The sequence below is a fragment of the Mandrillus leucophaeus genome, unplaced genomic scaffold (assembly GCF_000951045.1).
Source record: "Mandrillus leucophaeus isolate KB7577 unplaced genomic scaffold, Mleu.le_1.0 Scaffold133, whole genome shotgun sequence".
Lineage (NCBI taxonomy): Eukaryota > Metazoa > Chordata > Mammalia > Primates > Cercopithecidae > Mandrillus > Mandrillus leucophaeus.
In genome coordinates, this window is record NW_012101288.1 from 5,372,082 (window position 1) to 5,389,195 (window position 17,114).

The 17,114-nt window shown below is 37.7% G+C and overlaps 1 protein-coding gene across 3 annotated transcripts in view; it reads left to right on the forward strand.

Annotated features, from left to right (window-relative positions):
- TBC1D31 (TBC1 domain family, member 31) overlaps positions 1 to 17,114 on the forward strand; it is a 72,184-nt gene that overhangs the window by 33,552 nt on the left and 21,518 nt on the right. For all 3 annotated transcript variants that reach the window (XM_011973008.1, XM_011973009.1, XM_011973010.1), the window contains 7 exons: positions 1,277 to 1,453; positions 4,699 to 4,778; positions 4,856 to 5,002; positions 9,542 to 9,675; positions 14,600 to 14,733; positions 15,052 to 15,231; positions 16,820 to 17,052. In XM_011973008.1, coding sequence (XP_011828398.1) covers positions 1,277 to 1,453; positions 4,699 to 4,778; positions 4,856 to 5,002; positions 9,542 to 9,675; positions 14,600 to 14,733; positions 15,052 to 15,231; positions 16,820 to 17,052 — 1,085 coding nt within the window. The remainder of the gene's footprint in view (positions 1 to 1,276; positions 1,454 to 4,698; positions 4,779 to 4,855; positions 5,003 to 9,541; positions 9,676 to 14,599; positions 14,734 to 15,051; positions 15,232 to 16,819; positions 17,053 to 17,114) is intronic.

Consider the following 17,114-nt stretch of genomic DNA (forward strand, 5'->3'; position numbering starts at 1 on the left):
TTGTTGTCTGTTGAGCAAATTGAGATCACATGAATAGAAAAGCGAGCTTAGAAGTAGAATGATCTTTTTTATTTTTTGGACACATTCCCAGTACCATCAGTGTCTTTATGGCTGTTCCAGGCTACATTAATGTTCAGCTCTATATTCTCTGTAAGTCATACTCACCTTTATCCCATTTTTGCCAGTTTTATTTTCTTGTCATTGGAAAATTTCTGGTATTGTGGTAATAGAGTAAATGAATTCTTACGTGTTAAAGGTTTAACACTACAAAGGCATGTCAAGTCAGGTCATATCTCAGGTTCTTTTTGGGAGGTTATACTTCATGGTAGAAGATAAAGGCTCAAACAGGGGAAATTGTGACATTACAATGGACATTTTAATAAAAATGTAGAAGAATGGATTGAAGTCAAAAAACAGTTTAAGGATATTAAAGATGGGTAATATTCATAAGTCAGACCACTATTAATCCCATCCCATAGATGAATTGAAGAATTGAATCATAAACTGTAAATGGTCATTGTATTTGAATTGTATTTAGAACTTAGAAAGCCTGAGTTACCTTATTTGCTCACTTCCTTTGAAGAAGGAAGATCTTTTGATTTCAAAGAGAATATTATTTATGGAGAAAATGTTCTAGTGAGTAATGTTACTTTAAGTAAATTGAAGTTGTTCAGGTTTTTTTCCCTGTCTGATGGGCCCCATAAAAATGAAGGTATAGGTTCTAGGTCACATTGTCTGAACTGCTTAAGCTGTTGATACAATAAGGAACTAATAGTGATCGCTAAGCAGATTAAAACATTTAACCAAGGGATAGAGAGGCAGAGGTTCCATGCTTCTAGAAGAAAATCATTTGGCAGTTTCCTCTTAGAAATTTCACTTGACCCCAAAGAATATTAGGGTATTTCTGTCAGAATTCTAGAGGGCCATACCTCTAACTGTACCTTTTTTGCTATAGGTAATAATCACCATACAAACTTCACCATGTATGTGTGAACATGATTTGGTATCAAATGATTTAAGGCCGGCTTTCAAGGAATAATTATATTTATTGCTATTGTTAATCATATATCTTTATTATGTTCTTCAAAAGCATTCAGCACAAATTTGCTTTATTAGTCAAAGCAAATGTTCCTAGACATTTCACTTAGGTTTTTTGCCTGAAGAATAATTCTACATATTAAGGCATGTTATTAAAGCAAACTTTGAAAATCATATATTAACAGGCCTATCTTCCAAGGATATCCACTAGAATACATATATTTATTTTTCCATTTAGCCACCTCTGCCTTTAGTGAAAGTTATTGAAGATTTGCCCAAGAAAAAACTGAGTTCCAGTGATCTTAAGATGAAAGTAACATCAGGAAGAGTACAGCAGCCAGCAAAACCCAGGGGAAGCAAAATACAAACTAGAATATTAAAACAAGACCTGACTGGTGATTTTAAAAGTAAAAAGGTAAGAATATTTGGTAATTAAACTTTGTCATGACTCTGCTGTAGACAAGTCTTGTGATTCCTAAGCCATCACCACTCTTCCCTCTCTTGGGAATTAAAGAAAGAGAATAAATGAAGAGAATGAAGTTGTAACTGAAATTATGTACAGGCTGGTCTCAATCCTGGCCTCAAGTGATCCTCCCACCTTGGCCTCTCAAAGTGCTGTGATTACAGGCATGAGCTGCCACACCCAGCCATATTAGTTTGAGAAATAAAGAAAATATAGCTATTAATAGAGATGTTACATTATTTTCAAGGGATTTTAAAACTTTTTAATGACAAATATATACACACACATATACAAAGTACACATTAAGTATACAGCTCAGTGAACTTTCACAAAATGCACACACTATGTTACCAGCACCCAGATCAAAAACTGGAATATTACCATCAGCTTCTTGCTCCATTCCACGCTCTCTCTCCCTTACCCCCGCCCACCCCAGAATAGCTACTTAACTGAGGTTTCAGGCATCCACTAGGGATCTTGGAACATTTCCTCCTCAAATAAGTAGGGACTGCTGTAACTTCTTTTTTCTTTAAGCATTTTTTAGTTGTAAAACTTGCAACACAGAAGAGTATCTAAAACAGATTACAGCTTAATGAAAAGTAAAAAAAGATTACGTATGTATCCTGTGTCAGGTGCCTGCAAGACCATCCTTAGGTTTGGTGGTTTATTAGGACTCAGCATGTTGTCATATTCATAGCTATAATATATGAAAGTGATTTTGCTTTGCAAAATCAGCAAAGGGAAAAGACACATGGGATGAAGTCCAGGAGAAACCGGGCACAAGCTTCCAGAAATCTTCTCCCACTGGAATCACAGGACATCCTTGATTCCTCCATCAATGAAGTGTGGCAATGCGTGTGAAGTATTGTCCACCAGGGAAATTTATTAGAGACCTGGTGCCCAGGACTTTTACTAGACGCTGGTTCTGTAGATACCCTGTTTTAACAGGTTTCAAATTTCAGACTTCCAGAAGGAAGGCGGGCATTCAGCATAAGCCACATTGTACAAACAGTTTAAACACAATGAGCCACTCTTTATTGGTTCTGGGGGTAGTGAGAACTCTCCTGAAATTCAACTTCTAGACACCAGCCAAAGGCCGACCTTGCAAGTAAGTCTTCTAAGGGTAGCAGGCTCAGACCGGCTTGTGTTCACTTTTTTCTGCACATACCCATTTCCACATGAAGAAATAGAGCATTACCAGTAGCTTTGGAGCCCCCTGTGTGCTTATCCCCCATCACAATTTTCTCCCTACCCCATATATATAACCATTGTCCTCGCTGTTGTGTTAATTATGCCCTTGATTTTCTTTATAGTTTTATAACCTCTTCATGTAACTTTAAACAAAAGATTATTTCTTTAAAGAAAAAAACTGAATAGCAGACACAAGCCTAGCCTAGTTGTGTAAAGATTGGGCAATATTGCTCCTATTTAATGAATGCTTTATTGCAAAGATAAGCTGAATGGTATCTCTGAGATATTCTGGCTTCAGAGTTTGCAGGACCTTTTCTGGGAAAACTGGTGGGAATGGTCATGAGTCACTTCGGGTATTAAAAGGCTCATCATGTCAGGGTATCTGGCAGCATTGCAGTGTGGATCAAATCTGGATATCCTGCAGAAATACGTTGAGGAATGGAGCTGCTTCTCAGGAAACCATTGCCAGCTCTAAGAAGTAGGTCAAAGTAGAACACTTCGATGGGGTGAAGTGCAAGTCCTCAGCTAATCTTTGCATTAGCACCCGGAAAGGAAAGAAGGAACTTTATCAGCTCATGGTCAAGAACAGATCAAATTGAGGCCAAACTCTCCAGGGCACATTTTCCTTTGTTTAAAAAGAGGCTTCAGTGGCAACAGGTATCTTGATGACGAAGGCAGTCTTCCTGGATCATACTGCTCTCATTTGCTCTAGTTGCCTTCTATACCTTTAACATGGCCCTCAAGTATCTTCATTCACCGTCATCTTGGGTTTTCCCTTCACCCTTCTCTTACATTGGACTACCTGTTTCTTGTGGTAAAAAGAGCACTAAACACAATCAGAAAGTCTGGCTTCGAGTCTTGAGCCAAGATTTAGCAGATTTGTGACCATAAGCAATTTACCAAACTTCTCTGATGTTCCCATTTCTCAAGTAAAGGAAGACATTTCATCTGTTTTATAGAGTTGTTAGATCCAGTTGAGATAATATATGAAAACAGCTTTATAATCCTAAATTCTATACAATATTTTTTATTAAGATAAAAATTGACTTAAAAGTCTTAGATATAAGGGACTATCAGCAGGAGCTGATGTCTGTTGGGATAAAATGATGTACTCCTGCATGTTTTTCTGCCAGACCTTTCTTTGATGCTTCAATGTTAGGAATTGCCTAGAATTTTAAGGAAAGAGAGATGGGGAGGAGCTGTCAGAATGGATTGCTCTTGATGCAGGGGTCAGCAGATGACAGCCCGTGGGCCTAATTCAGCTATTCAAGCTAAGAATGCTTTGTGCGTTTTTAAGTGGTTATATATAAAAATATGATCTTGATTTTTCTTCTTGGCCCACAAAACCTAAGATATTTACTAACTGGCCTTTATTAGTCCATTTTCACACTGCTATAAAGAATACTACCTGAGACTGGGCAGTTTATAAAGAAGGGAGGATTAATTGACTCACAGTTCCACATGGCTGTGGAGGCCTCTGGAAACTGACAACCATGGCAAAAGCTGAAGGGGAAGCGGACACCTTCTTCACAAGGCAGCAGGAGGAGAGAGAGGAATATGTGGAGGAGGGACTGTCAAACACTTACAGAACCATCAGATCTTGTGAGAACTCACTATCACGAGAACAGCATGGGGGAACTACCCCCACGATCCAGTCACCTCCCTCCAGATCCCTCCTTCAATGCGTGGGGATTGTGGGGATTATAATTTAAGATGAGATTTGGGATTTGGGTGGGGACACAGAGCCAAACCACATCATGGCCCTTTACAGAAAAAGTTTGTTGAGCTCGTTTAGGGAAGGTACTATATCATGAACTTTATTGGCTATGTGTATGCATGCTCAAGAGAGGAAGAGAGGGGTGTGGGGAAAAGACCCCTAAAACACAAATATGTCTTACTATGTGTTGTTTTCTAAAGTTGGAAAGTACTGTGGACTAGATTACCATTTGTCACCTTTTCAGTTTTAATGATCATGTCATTTATTAATACTGTCTTTTTCTTTATAGAACGAGTTACCAGATGGATTAAACAAAAAGCGTTTACAAATCTTATTAAAAGGCTACGGTGAATATCCAACAAAATACAGGTACCATGTAAATTCTGTATGTTACATCAATTTTACTCAAAAACAATTTGGGGGGTTAAAATATATTTTTATTTCAGAATGTTCATTTGGCGCTCTCTGCTGCAACTGCCTGAAAATCATACTGCATTTAGTAGCCTCATAGATAAGGGGACTCATGTGACATTCCTCAACCTTCAGAAGAAATACCCCATCAAAAGTAGGAAACTACTCAGAGTATTACAGAGGTATGTTCTGTATATTGCAGCAACGTGTATGAGACCTGTAACTAATAATTGCAATGTTTTAAAATCTCGTGTTTATAAGATATTGTTTTGTCGGTTTGATTATCCTTATGTGAAATGTTGGTTTAGTTTTAAAAATGTACATACACATATATTACATGTGAATATTAGTTTGCGTCGTGTTCTAGAAAATAGGACTCTTTCAGATTAATCTAAAAGAACATCCCAGCACTTTGGGAGGCCAAGGCAGACAGATCAGCTGAGCTCAGGAGTTGGAGACCAGCGTGGCCATCATGCGAAATCTATCTCTACTAAAAATACAAAAATTAGCTGGGTGTGGTGGCGGGCACCTGTAATCCCAGCTACTCGGGAGGCTGAGGCAGGGAGAATCGCTTGAACCTGGGAGGCAGATGTTGCACTGAGCTGAGATTGCGCCACTGCACTCTAGCCTGGGCGACAGGGCAAGACTCTGTCTCAAAAAAAAAAAAAAAAAAAGAACAAAGAGGCATAGTGGAAAGAGCTTTGGATTTGAAGGCAAAAGACCTAGTTTTGAATTCTTATTCTACCACTTAATTATTGTGATGTAGGATGTATTATTTTACTTCTTAGCCTTAATTTTTTTATCTAAAAGTGGGAGTAGTAACACCAACATCATAAGACTATCGGGAAAATGAGATGAGAATCTCTTTGAGAATGCATATGCTAGAGTCCATTCCTAGGAAGCATCCAGTAAATGTTAATAATAACAGTAGCTCATCCTTTAACATGCTTTTCATGTGTTAGGCACATTTAACTTATTTTGTAGGTAAAGAAACTCAGGCATAGAGAGACTAGGAAATATGATCAAGTCACAGCAGTGAGAGAGCTAAGATTAAGCCCAGGTTCCAGAGTCGAAGACTTTTTTCAAAAATAATTTTTATTATGAAAAATTTCAAGCATGAATAAAAAATAATGTAACAAATATCCCCATGCCCATCATCCAGCTTCAGCAATTGCCAACTCATAGCCAATCATGTTGGGTGAATATTCCCACTCACTCTACGCCCCACATCCCAACATACACACACTCCCCATGCTAAATATATACATATGTATCCCTAAAGGATAAGGACTCTTTTTCTTTAACATAAGTACACTACCATACTCACACACAAAAAAAGAATTAATAATTCTTCATTATGTTCAGATATTCAATCGGCATTCCTCTGATTGTCTTAAAAAATTTTCTTATGTAAACTTGTTCAAATCAGGGTTCAAACAACATGGACACATTACATTTGGTTGATATGCCACTGAGATTAATCTATAGACTCTGATACCTCTTTTTTTCCTTACAATTTATTTGTTGGAAAAAACTAGGTCATTTAACCCATACGGCCCTCTATGTTCTGGATTTTGCTGATTTTATTTCATGGTGTTGTTTAACATGTTTCTCTTTCTCCTGAATTTACTATAAACTGACAGTTAGAGCTAGGGGCTTGATCTGAGTGAAGGTTTTTATTTCCCCCCTTTGGTATTTGTTTCTTTGGCTTGCAAGAAAACTTCCTAGGTGGTTTTATGCACTTCTGTTAGGCGGATTATAATTCATACCTGGCTGTCTCTCTTTTGGTGATGTTATTGTTCATTGATGATTATTGCCTAGATCTATTATTTCACCAGAGATTATCTAAACAGTGATAATATAATTCTACTCCTTCTCATTTTATAATCCGGGAAATTTCTCCAAAGAAAAAGTTCTTAGGATCAACTATTTGGTTACTGGAAGATACAACCCATGTAGGAAAGGCACGTTAAATGCTTGGTATCTTTTTTTTTTTTTTAACAGTTTTCAGAATAGTGGACTGATTACCCTGGAGCTCCCCAGAATGATCAGTGTACTGATTATGAACTCAGATGGAACATAGAGGCCTTTTCAGTGCATAGAACCAGGAGTTCATACTAATATTTTCATTTCAGATTTAAGATTACAAATTTGCATAACTTCTTTGATTTTATATTTGTATCTTTTTTCTTATGCTAAAAATCTTGATTTCTAACAGCATTGACATAATTCCTTATTTTCTTTAACGCACATGCACACACACACAGTCACACGATGGTTTTTAAACTTCGTGTATGTATGCTATATAATAAAAACTATGTAACTGTAAATAACAATGTGAATATTATGATTATTGAAAGCAGTCGAAAATATCTTTTATAGTTCTTTTTGTCCTTAGGTTATATCCCACTAGGCATATATAATCAAATTATTGTTTTCATTTTTGTTTTTGTTTTTTGAGACAGGGCCTCACTCTGTCACCCAGGCTGAAGTGCAATGGCTTCACTGAGCCATGATAGCACCACTACACTCCAGCCTGGGCAACAGAGTGAGAACCTGTCTCAAAAATTAAATAAATAAAATTACCGGTAATAAGACGTCAGTATGATGCACATCACTTTTGTGAAATTCTTGCCAAAAATATGTAACCTCATTCTAATCATAAGTATCAGACAAACCCAAATTGAGGAACAATCTAGAAAATAACTGATATTCCTCAAAAATGGCATTGTCATGAAAAATAAGGAAAGACTAAGGAACTCTCACATTGGAAGAAACTACAGAGACAAAACAAATGTAATGTTGAATCTGGGGTTGGTGAAATGAAAGAAATAACAGAAAAATGATATCAGTGGAAAAAATGGTAAAATCTGAGTAAAGTCCATAATTTAGTGAATAGCATCATGCCAGTGTTAATTTCTTAGTACTGATAATTGTGCAAGATGCACTTGTACTATGTGCAAGACGTTAACATTAGGGGAATTTAGGTCAAAGGTATACAAGAACTCTACTATTTTTGCAGGGTTTTTTTTTTGTAAATCTAAAACGATTTCAAAACAAAAAATTAAAAAAAGGAAATTAATAGTAAAGGTATTAGAAGTACATGTGAGAGAATTATAATCCCAGAGTAATAAAGACCTTTCTAAGTATGACATATCTAGAAGAGGTTAATCAGAATAAAAATCTCTGCATGTAAAAATAATTCCCAAAACAAAGACTCGTGTAAAACTGAAAAAAACATATGCAAAACATGGCAAATGAAAGGCTGGTTTCTTTAATGTGTAAAGCACCTATATAAATAAACATGTAAAGGACCAGCCAGTAAAAAAAATGGATAAACAATTTCACGTACAGTTCACAGTGGTAAAATGGTTCTTTTTATTTATTTTTGTTTTTTTGTGTGTGTTTCTTTTAGAGACAGGATCTTGCTGTGTCACCCAGGTTGGAGTGCAGTGATGTGACTATGGTTCACGCAGCCACAAAATCCTGGACTCAGGCAATCCTCTTGCCTCAGTCTCCTGAGTAGTAGGCATGTGCCACTAAACCTGGCTAATTTTTAAAAATTTTTTGTAGAGATGAGGTCTTGCTCTGTTGTCCAGGCTGGTCTCAAACTCCTAGGCTTAAGCAGTCCTCTTGCCTCAACCCCCCAAAATGTTGGGATTACGTGCATGAGTCACTGTGCCCAGCCTAGAAGTGGTTCTTAAACATGAAAAGATGCTTAATCTTTCTCATAGAAAGAGTAATGCCAATTGCAACTACATTGAAGTACCATTTCTCACCTAGATTAAAGGTTTTTTTAAAAATGGTTGATAATATGCTGGCAAGAGTATGAAAAACAGGCATCCCTTTAGGCGAGTCATAGGAATGTAAGTAGACACTTTTTGTGGGGGCTGATTTGGCACTGACTTTCAAAATTACAAAGGCACGTATTCTTGACTCAGGAGTTCCACTTTAGGAATTTCCAAGTCTGTATTCTCATGTGAAGAATGATACACACTGTATGGTACATACCGTGGCATTAAGCACAGCATTGCTTATAAAAGACTGAAAGCAAATGCCCTACAATAGAGATCATGTTAAAGAAATGAAGGTGGCTGGGCACAGTGGCCCACGCCTCTAATCCCAGCACTTTGGGAAGCTGAGACGGGAAGATCGCTTGAGCCCCGGAGTTTGAGACCAGCCTGGGTAATATAGTGAGACCCTGTCTCTACCCACAAAAAAGATTAGCCAGGCATAGTGGCATACATACACCTGTAGGCCCACCTACTCAGGAGACTGAGGCAGGAGGACCACTTGGGCCTAGGAGTTTAAGGCTGCAGTGAGCCATGATTATGCCACTGCATTCCAGCCTGGGTGACAGAGCGAAGCCCTGTGTCAGGAACACAAAAGAAAAAGAAGAAATGAAGATGTATCGGTACAAAGCTATCGTATCCATCTGTAAAATGTCGTAAGGAAGTTCTGCATATACTGATATAAACTATTTCCAAGATACCATTAATCGAAAAATGCAAAGTACAGAACAATTTTTATAGTATACTACCATTTATGGTTTTTTAAGAAAGGATTTATGTTTGTAACAGTGATTACTTCTGGAGAGGTGAACTAGATGATAGGGGTGCAAGGAAGAATTTTCACCAAATATACTTTTTGTGTCAAATTTTTATCATGTGAATATGTTATTTATTCAAATAAATTTTAATACTAAGTTATTTTATTCACAGAACCTTATCTGCATTAGCTCACTGGTCTGTCATTTTTAGTGACACACCGTATCTTCCACTCTTGGCATTTCCATTCGTAAAATTATTCCAGAACAACCAACTCATCTGTTTTGAAGTTATTGCTACTCTTATAAGTAAGTAAATACTTATTAAAGTATGAGATCAAGAATGGATTCTTATACATTTTCCTGATGTCTTTGCACCTTTGCAACATTTAACAATTCTAGATGTCTCTACTTTTAAGTCACCGAAGTGTGAAACGCTAAGGTATCAAACATAAAATAGACAAGTGAAGCATTTATATGTAAACCTTTTTATTTAGAAGAAAATTTGGATAGTTAAGTTTTAAAAGATATTACAGACTGGATTTAGATAGTAAGAATGAAGCAGATCCTTCACTTACTGAAAGACAGTTACTCTTCATAGAACTGTTGTAATTGTAAAGCATTGCTACTCAGGAGGCTGAGGCAGGAGAATCACCTGGACCCGGGAGGCAGAGGCTGCAGTGAGCTGAGATTGCTCTACTGCACTCCAGCCTGGGCAAGACAGAGTGAGACCCCATCTCAAAAAAAAAAATAATAATAATAATTTATTGTCTGCATAATCTGCATAATATGGTATTTCATCTTATAGATATATCATTTATGTATTCTGCAACTGCAAGAATTTTATGTTTCTAATTTTTCCATACTTTTAAAGCAGTTTCTTGTTGTTATACTACTTTTACTTCATGTTATATATATTTCCCTTATTTTTATAAATTTCATAAACAGTTTTATTGGCTATTATTACATAATGTGCATGTACTAGTTTAATCTTCTTGGATATTTAGATTGTTTCTAATTTTAACCTCTTTTTTTTTGAGACGGGAGTCTCACTCTGTCACCTAGGCTGGAGTGCAGTAGTGCTATCTCGGCTCACTGCAACCTCCACCTCCTGGGTTCATGTAATTCTCCTGCCTCAGCCTCCTGAGTAGCTGGGATTACAGGCACCTGCCACACACACCCAGCTAATTTTTGTATTTTTTTAGTAGAGACAGAGTTTCACCACATTGGCCAAGCTGGTGTCGAACTCTTGACCCCAAGTGATCCGCCCACCTCGGCCTCCCAAAGTGCTGGGATCACAGACGTGAGCTGCCCCCCGCACCCGGCATTTTATCTATTAAAAGTAGCACTGTTATAACTATCTTCGCATACAAACATAATCGTTTCCTTTGGGTAGATTCCCAGAATTGGTGTTATCAGGTCATAAAATGTGAATAATTGATTCCCCAAAAGGGTTGTCATATGGTTTGGATGTGTGTCCTCTCCAAATGTCATCCTGAAGTGTGATCCCTGATGTTGGAGGTGGGGCCTAGTGGGAGGTATTGGATCATGAGGGTGAATCATTCATAAATGACTTAGCACCATTCTCTTGGTTGTAAGCGAGTTCTCGCTCAGTTAGTTCACACGAGATCCAGTTGTTTAAAAGAGTGTGGTACGACCTGCCCTGTGCTTTCCACTGGCACAGGTGTGAGTCTGATGGATTCTGGGTGACTCTGCCTCACTGAGGAAAAAAACGAAACATTAGCAGGCAATTCCAAGAAGCTGAGAGGCAGAATGTCATCACCTGCGATCTTTGTGCAGATTTGCCAGGAGAAGCACAAGAAGCACCCAGATATTCCAGTCACCTCAGAGTTTTCTAAGAAGCGCTTCAGAAAAATGGAAGACCATGTCTGCTAAAGAGAAGGGAAAAGTTGAAGACATGGCAAAGGCAGACAAGTTTCATCATGAAAGAAATCAAAACCTACATCCCTCCTAAAGGGGAAACAAAGAAGTTAAAGGATCCCAATGCATCTCACAAGAGGCCTCCTTTGGCCTTTTTCTTGTTCTGTTCTTAATATTGCCTTGAAATCAAAGGAGAACATCCAGCCTATCCATTGGTGATGCTGCAAAGAAACCAGGAGAGACGTGGAGCTACACCACTGCAGGTGACAAGCAGCCTTTTGACAAGAGGGCTGCAAAGCCGAAGGAAAAATGCAAAAAGGATATTGGTGCATACCAAGCTAAAGGAAAGCCTAATGCAGCAAAAACGGGAACCGTCAAGGCTGAAAAAAGCAAGAAAAAGGAGGATGAGGAAGATGAAGAAGATGATGAATAAATTGGTTCTAGCACAGGTTTTTCTTCTTATCTATAAAGCATTTAACACTCCTGTACACACTCACTTCTTTTAAAGAAAAAAATTGAAATGTCAGGCTGTGTAACTTTTGTTTAAACTGTGCAGTGTCTTTTTTTATATAGTTAACACCCTGTTGAATGTCTTTAGATAGCCTTGTCCTGGTGATATTTTCAATAAGATTAACTTTGCTTGGTACACTATAGGGATTATAAATTGGCATAGAAATTTAAAAGCAAGTTTTTGTTAATCCACAGCACAAATTAGTTATTTTGTATGGGGATAGTAGTTTTTCATCATTAATTTTCTCTAATGTAGCTTATACAAAATAAATGTTTTGTTAACTGAGTACCACTCTAAAATTGCAACAACAACAAAAAAAGTTGCAACTGTTTCGTTGACATCCTGAATGCTTCTAAGTTTAAACACAATTTTAAAAAATTTACTGACCGGGTGTGGTGGCTCACACCTGTAATCCCAGCACTTTGGGAGGCTGAGGCAGGCAGATCACGAGGCCAGGGGATTGAGACCATCCTGGCGGCCACTGTGAAACCGCATCTCTACTAAAAATACAAAAGAATTAGCTGGGCGTGGTGGCGGGCACCTGTAGTCCCAGCTACTCCAGAGGCTGAGGCAGGAGAATGGCATGAACCCAGGGGGCGGAGCTTGCAGTGAGCAGAGATCTGACCACTTCACTTCAGCCTGGGCAACAGAGCAAGACTCTGTCTCAAAAAGAAAAAAATAAAAATAAAAAAATTTCCTGAACTTCAGCTAAATACTAGCACTGCTGGGATATGCCATTGTTTTGGATTTTAGGTTTTTAGCCTAGTTGGGACTTAGAAGACATTTTGAAGGAAAAGTCAAATCTATGTATAATTTGGAATGTATTTGTAAAAGTCTTTTTTAGACACTAGAGTCTCTTTTATGACAAGACATAAAGTCTTTTGATTTAGCAAAGAATCTCCACACAATTATCATTTCTCTGTATTTTGCTATCTGTCAGTTCTCTCTCTAGGTCCTCTACCCATGCATTTGTGGTGCATCAAAGCAGAATAAAAATACTTAAGAGCAGGCAGATGGTTACTGTATGCAGTAGGATATCCTTTTGCTAATGAAAAACAGTGCTCTCTTAATGAAGACTGTAAGGATCAGGGCTTTGGGTGCGTGTGTGGCGTTTTAAATTCTCAGAACTGCCAGTGTCTGAGACATAACAGGTACTCAGTTGCTGAACCATATTTTCCTCTTAAAATTAAGAGCTGGGCTGGCCGCAGTGGCTCACACCTGTAATCCGAGCACTTGGGAAGGCCAAGGCAGGCAGATCACCTGAGGTTAGGGGTTCGAGACCAAACTGGCCAACATAGTGAAACCCTGTCTCTACTAAAAATACAAAAAAAAAAATGAGCTGGGCATGGTGGTAGGTGCCTGTAATCCCAGCTACTCGGGAGGCTGAGACAGGAGAATCGCTTGAACCCAGGAGTCAGAGGTTGCAGTGAGCCGAGATCACACCACTGCACTCCAGCCTGGGCCACAGAGTGAGACTCCGTCTCAAAAAAAAAAAAAATTAAGAGAGCTACAGAGAATTTGAAATATTTTTTAAAGCTCAGTCTTTGCAAGGTTTTATTTATGACTTCATTATTAACCCAAATTTAAATGATCAATAATAAGTGAAATAATGGAACTCCAGAATTAGAAAGTTCTTATAAACCACTGTAATGTAGTATTCTGTTGATAAAGCCTTCTTTTGCTATTTTGAGATAGGAGATCTTATTATCAAAGGATGAATCTACAACTCAATATTTAAAATTAAAAAAATTTAAAAATTAAGTAAAGGAGAGATTAAACATAGTTTTATTGAACAAAACAAACGGATGGTCTTATATACAGTTTTGAGAACAATATGTGGGTCGTTCTACTGATTACAGAGCGCAAATGAGTCAATGTCAGCCTTAGAGTTAGTTGAATTTATTCTACTTTGGACTAGCTGACTTTGAGACGGAGTCTTGCACTGTTGCCCAGGCTGGAGTGCAGCGGCGCGATCTCGGCTCACTGCAAGCTCCGCCTCCCGGGTTCACGCCATTCTCCTGCCTCAGTCTCCCGAGTAGCTGGGACTACAGGCACGAGCCACCATGCCTGGATAATTTTTTGTACTTTTTAGTGGAGACGGGGTTTCCCCGTGTTAGCCAGGATGGTGTCGATCTCCTGACCTCGTGATCCGCCTCCCTCGGTTTCCCAAAGTGCTGGGATTACAGGTGTGAGCCACCGCACCCAGCCAGATTGGTTGGTTTTCAAGTTAAGTTTACTGAAACAAATTGTCAATGATCAATTAGATATAAAACCAGTCCTGGTGACTATTTACTGGTTATTCCTTGTTACCATGGTTATAGAACAATCAGTCTTTTCCTCGAAATGAGGACATTTTTATTGTCATTATAAAGTTTAAGGGATTAAGGGATACAGTATATACAATTTTGGTTACATATGGTTGTAATTTTGGTTACTTATGAATTTTAGTAAATTTGAGGAGCTTGGCATGCTAACGTTGATTACATTTAATGAAGGGTTAATAGGGGCCCTTTTTAAAAAGATCATTTTGTTAATTAGGTGATGAACAAAGCAGGAGTCAGAAGCCAGAATGCCATCAGGAGTATTTTGGGAAGTTGTGTCTGTTTGTTTTAATTAACACTTTTTCATTGACTACTGTAAGGAAATTTGCAAACTTTCTACAAACATACTATGTTAGCATGATAGAATTTTAAAATCGATGTCATATAATATAAAGAGTTATATTTTTTATTATTCATGGACATATTGGAAACATAAAGATTGGATACATTTAAGAATTGCAAGGGTTTTTGATAACATAGAAAGATATTTAAGGATACATTTCTTTTTTTTCCTTCATAGTCAATTGGTGTCAACACTGGTTTGAATATTTTCCTAATCCTCCTATCAATATTCTTAGTATGATAGAAAATGTTTTGGCATTTCATGACAAGGAACTGCTGCAACACTTCATAGATCATGATATAACTTCCCAGGTAAGAAGCATAAGGTTTTTAGAATAACATGCCTTATTTTGTAAGCTAACGTTGGTTCTGATATAAACAGTATTTTCTTGAAGGAGTATAATAAAAAGCATACTACATGTGGTGTTTTTAACAGTATTCCATTCTTTTTCTTCATTAAACTGCCTTCCTGAAAGTCTGTAAAGAAGGGTCCAAATTAAGGTAGTTATTTTCATAATTATGTATTTAATATGATTTTCATAGCTTAAATCGAATGTAAGGTAATATTACCAATGACTCTGTTTTTACTTTTCCCTAGAAAAATGATAAATTTTTCCTTATCTGTTTTAGCTATATGCATGGCCTCTTCTTGAAACTGTGTTCTCGGAAGTGCTGACAAGAGAGGAGTGGCTGAAACTGTTTGATAATATCTTTTCCAACCATCCTTCCTTCCTTCTGATGACTGTTGTAGCCTACAACATATGTTCTAGAGTGCCTCTGCTCAACTGTAATCTTAAAGATGATTTTGAGGTAACAATCCTTGTTCTTAACAGAAGGTTCTCAAATATCAGTTATTTCTCTCTCTCTCTCTTTTTTTTTTTTTTTTTTTGAGAACAGTCTTGCTCTGTTGCCCAGGCTGGAGTGCAATGGCGCGATCTCAGCTCACTGCAACCTCTGCCTGCCGAGTTCAAGCGATTCTCCTGCCTCAGCCTCCGAGTAGCTGGGATTACAGGTGCGCAGCACCACGCCCAGCTAATTTTTGTATTTTTAGTAGAGATGGGGTTTCACCATGTTGGTCAGGCTGGTCTCAAACTCCTGACCTCGTGATCCACCCACCTCTGCCTCCCAAAGTGCTGGGATTACAGGCGTGAGCTACTGTGCCAGGCCATATCAGTTATTTCAATTGAAAGATCCTTTTATTTGTTGAGTCCCTGTTATGTGTCAGACACTGGTGCTAGGTGGTAGGAATATAAAGGATAACAAGTTAGACCACATCCCTACCCGTGTACAGTTTATAGACAATAAAACAGGCAATTATAGTAGGCTAGTAGTCTTATAATCATAGCTTAAGAAAAGAATCATGGTAATATTGGGGTTTGTGCTTTTTGCTTTTTTTTTTTTTTTTTTTTGAGAACAGTCTTGCTCTGTTGCCCAGGCTGGAGTGCAATGGCGCAATCCCGGCTCACTGCAACCTCCGCCTCCCAGGTTCAAGTGATTCTCCTGCCTCAACCTCCCGAGTAGCTGGGATTACAGGCGCCTGCCACCACACCCAGCTAAGTTTTTTGTATTTTTGATAGAGACGGGGTTTCACCAGGTTACCCAGGCTGGTCTCGAACTCCTGACCTCAGGTGATCCACCCACCTCGGCCTCCCAAAGTTCTGGGATTAGAGGCGTGAGCCACCACACCCGGCTGCTTTTTGCTTTTATAAAGGATGTTTAACAGTTAGAGTGTTGTTATTCTGTGCATAATCATCATGACCTATCTGGTCTTAGTCTGAATGCTTATTACACATGCAAAAGGTAACTGAGAATTTTGAGAATTGGCAGGAAAGTGTCTGAAAGAAAGCATTAAGATCATTATAAAAAGTAGATGCTCTTTTGGTAGACAAGATGAATTAGTTGGGTTCTTGTGTGTGTGTGTGTTACTTATTTAGTGGTTACTGTCCAATTAAACTTTATTTTTACTTCATGATCCCATGATACGTTAATTTGGATCTTCCAGCAAAACAAGATAATGTGGAAACATTTCAGATATTTTTAAAGAATCAAGCTAATTTATTTTCAAAGGCTAATTTATAATTTATTTTGGATTTTGAAGAAAAAAAAATCCAAGCAGAATTTGTTCCATAGTTGAAGCATTCTTTTTCTACTGTATTAAAAGCCTTCATTTTTTAATTTTATGTCAGAATTTCTTATGATTGTGAAACTCTGTTACATTTTTTAAATAAATTGTCTTCGTTGTAAAACTTGAGTAAAGAAAAGCTTTAATGAATTTACAAAAAAAATGTATATTCTTAAATATAGATTCACTTTTTAAAAAAATTCTTGCTTTAATTCTACCTACCTCATAATTGATTTGTCTGGTAAATCTCGATTTAAACACCAAGTTTTCTTACAGTTTTTTTTTCACCATCGGAATAACCTGGATATAAATGTTGTGATTAGACAAGTTTATCATCTGATGGAGACCACGCCTACTGACATTCATCCAGACAGCATGCTTAATGTTTTTGTTGCACTGACAAAAGGGCAGTATCCAGTATTTAATCAATATCCAAAGTTTATTGTGGACTATCAGACACAAGAACGAGAAAGAATAAGGAATGATGAATTGGATTACTTAAGAGAGAGGTAATTATGGAATAGTTTTTCTTTTTCTGATACCACAAAATGTGTTTTAAACATAATAAGAA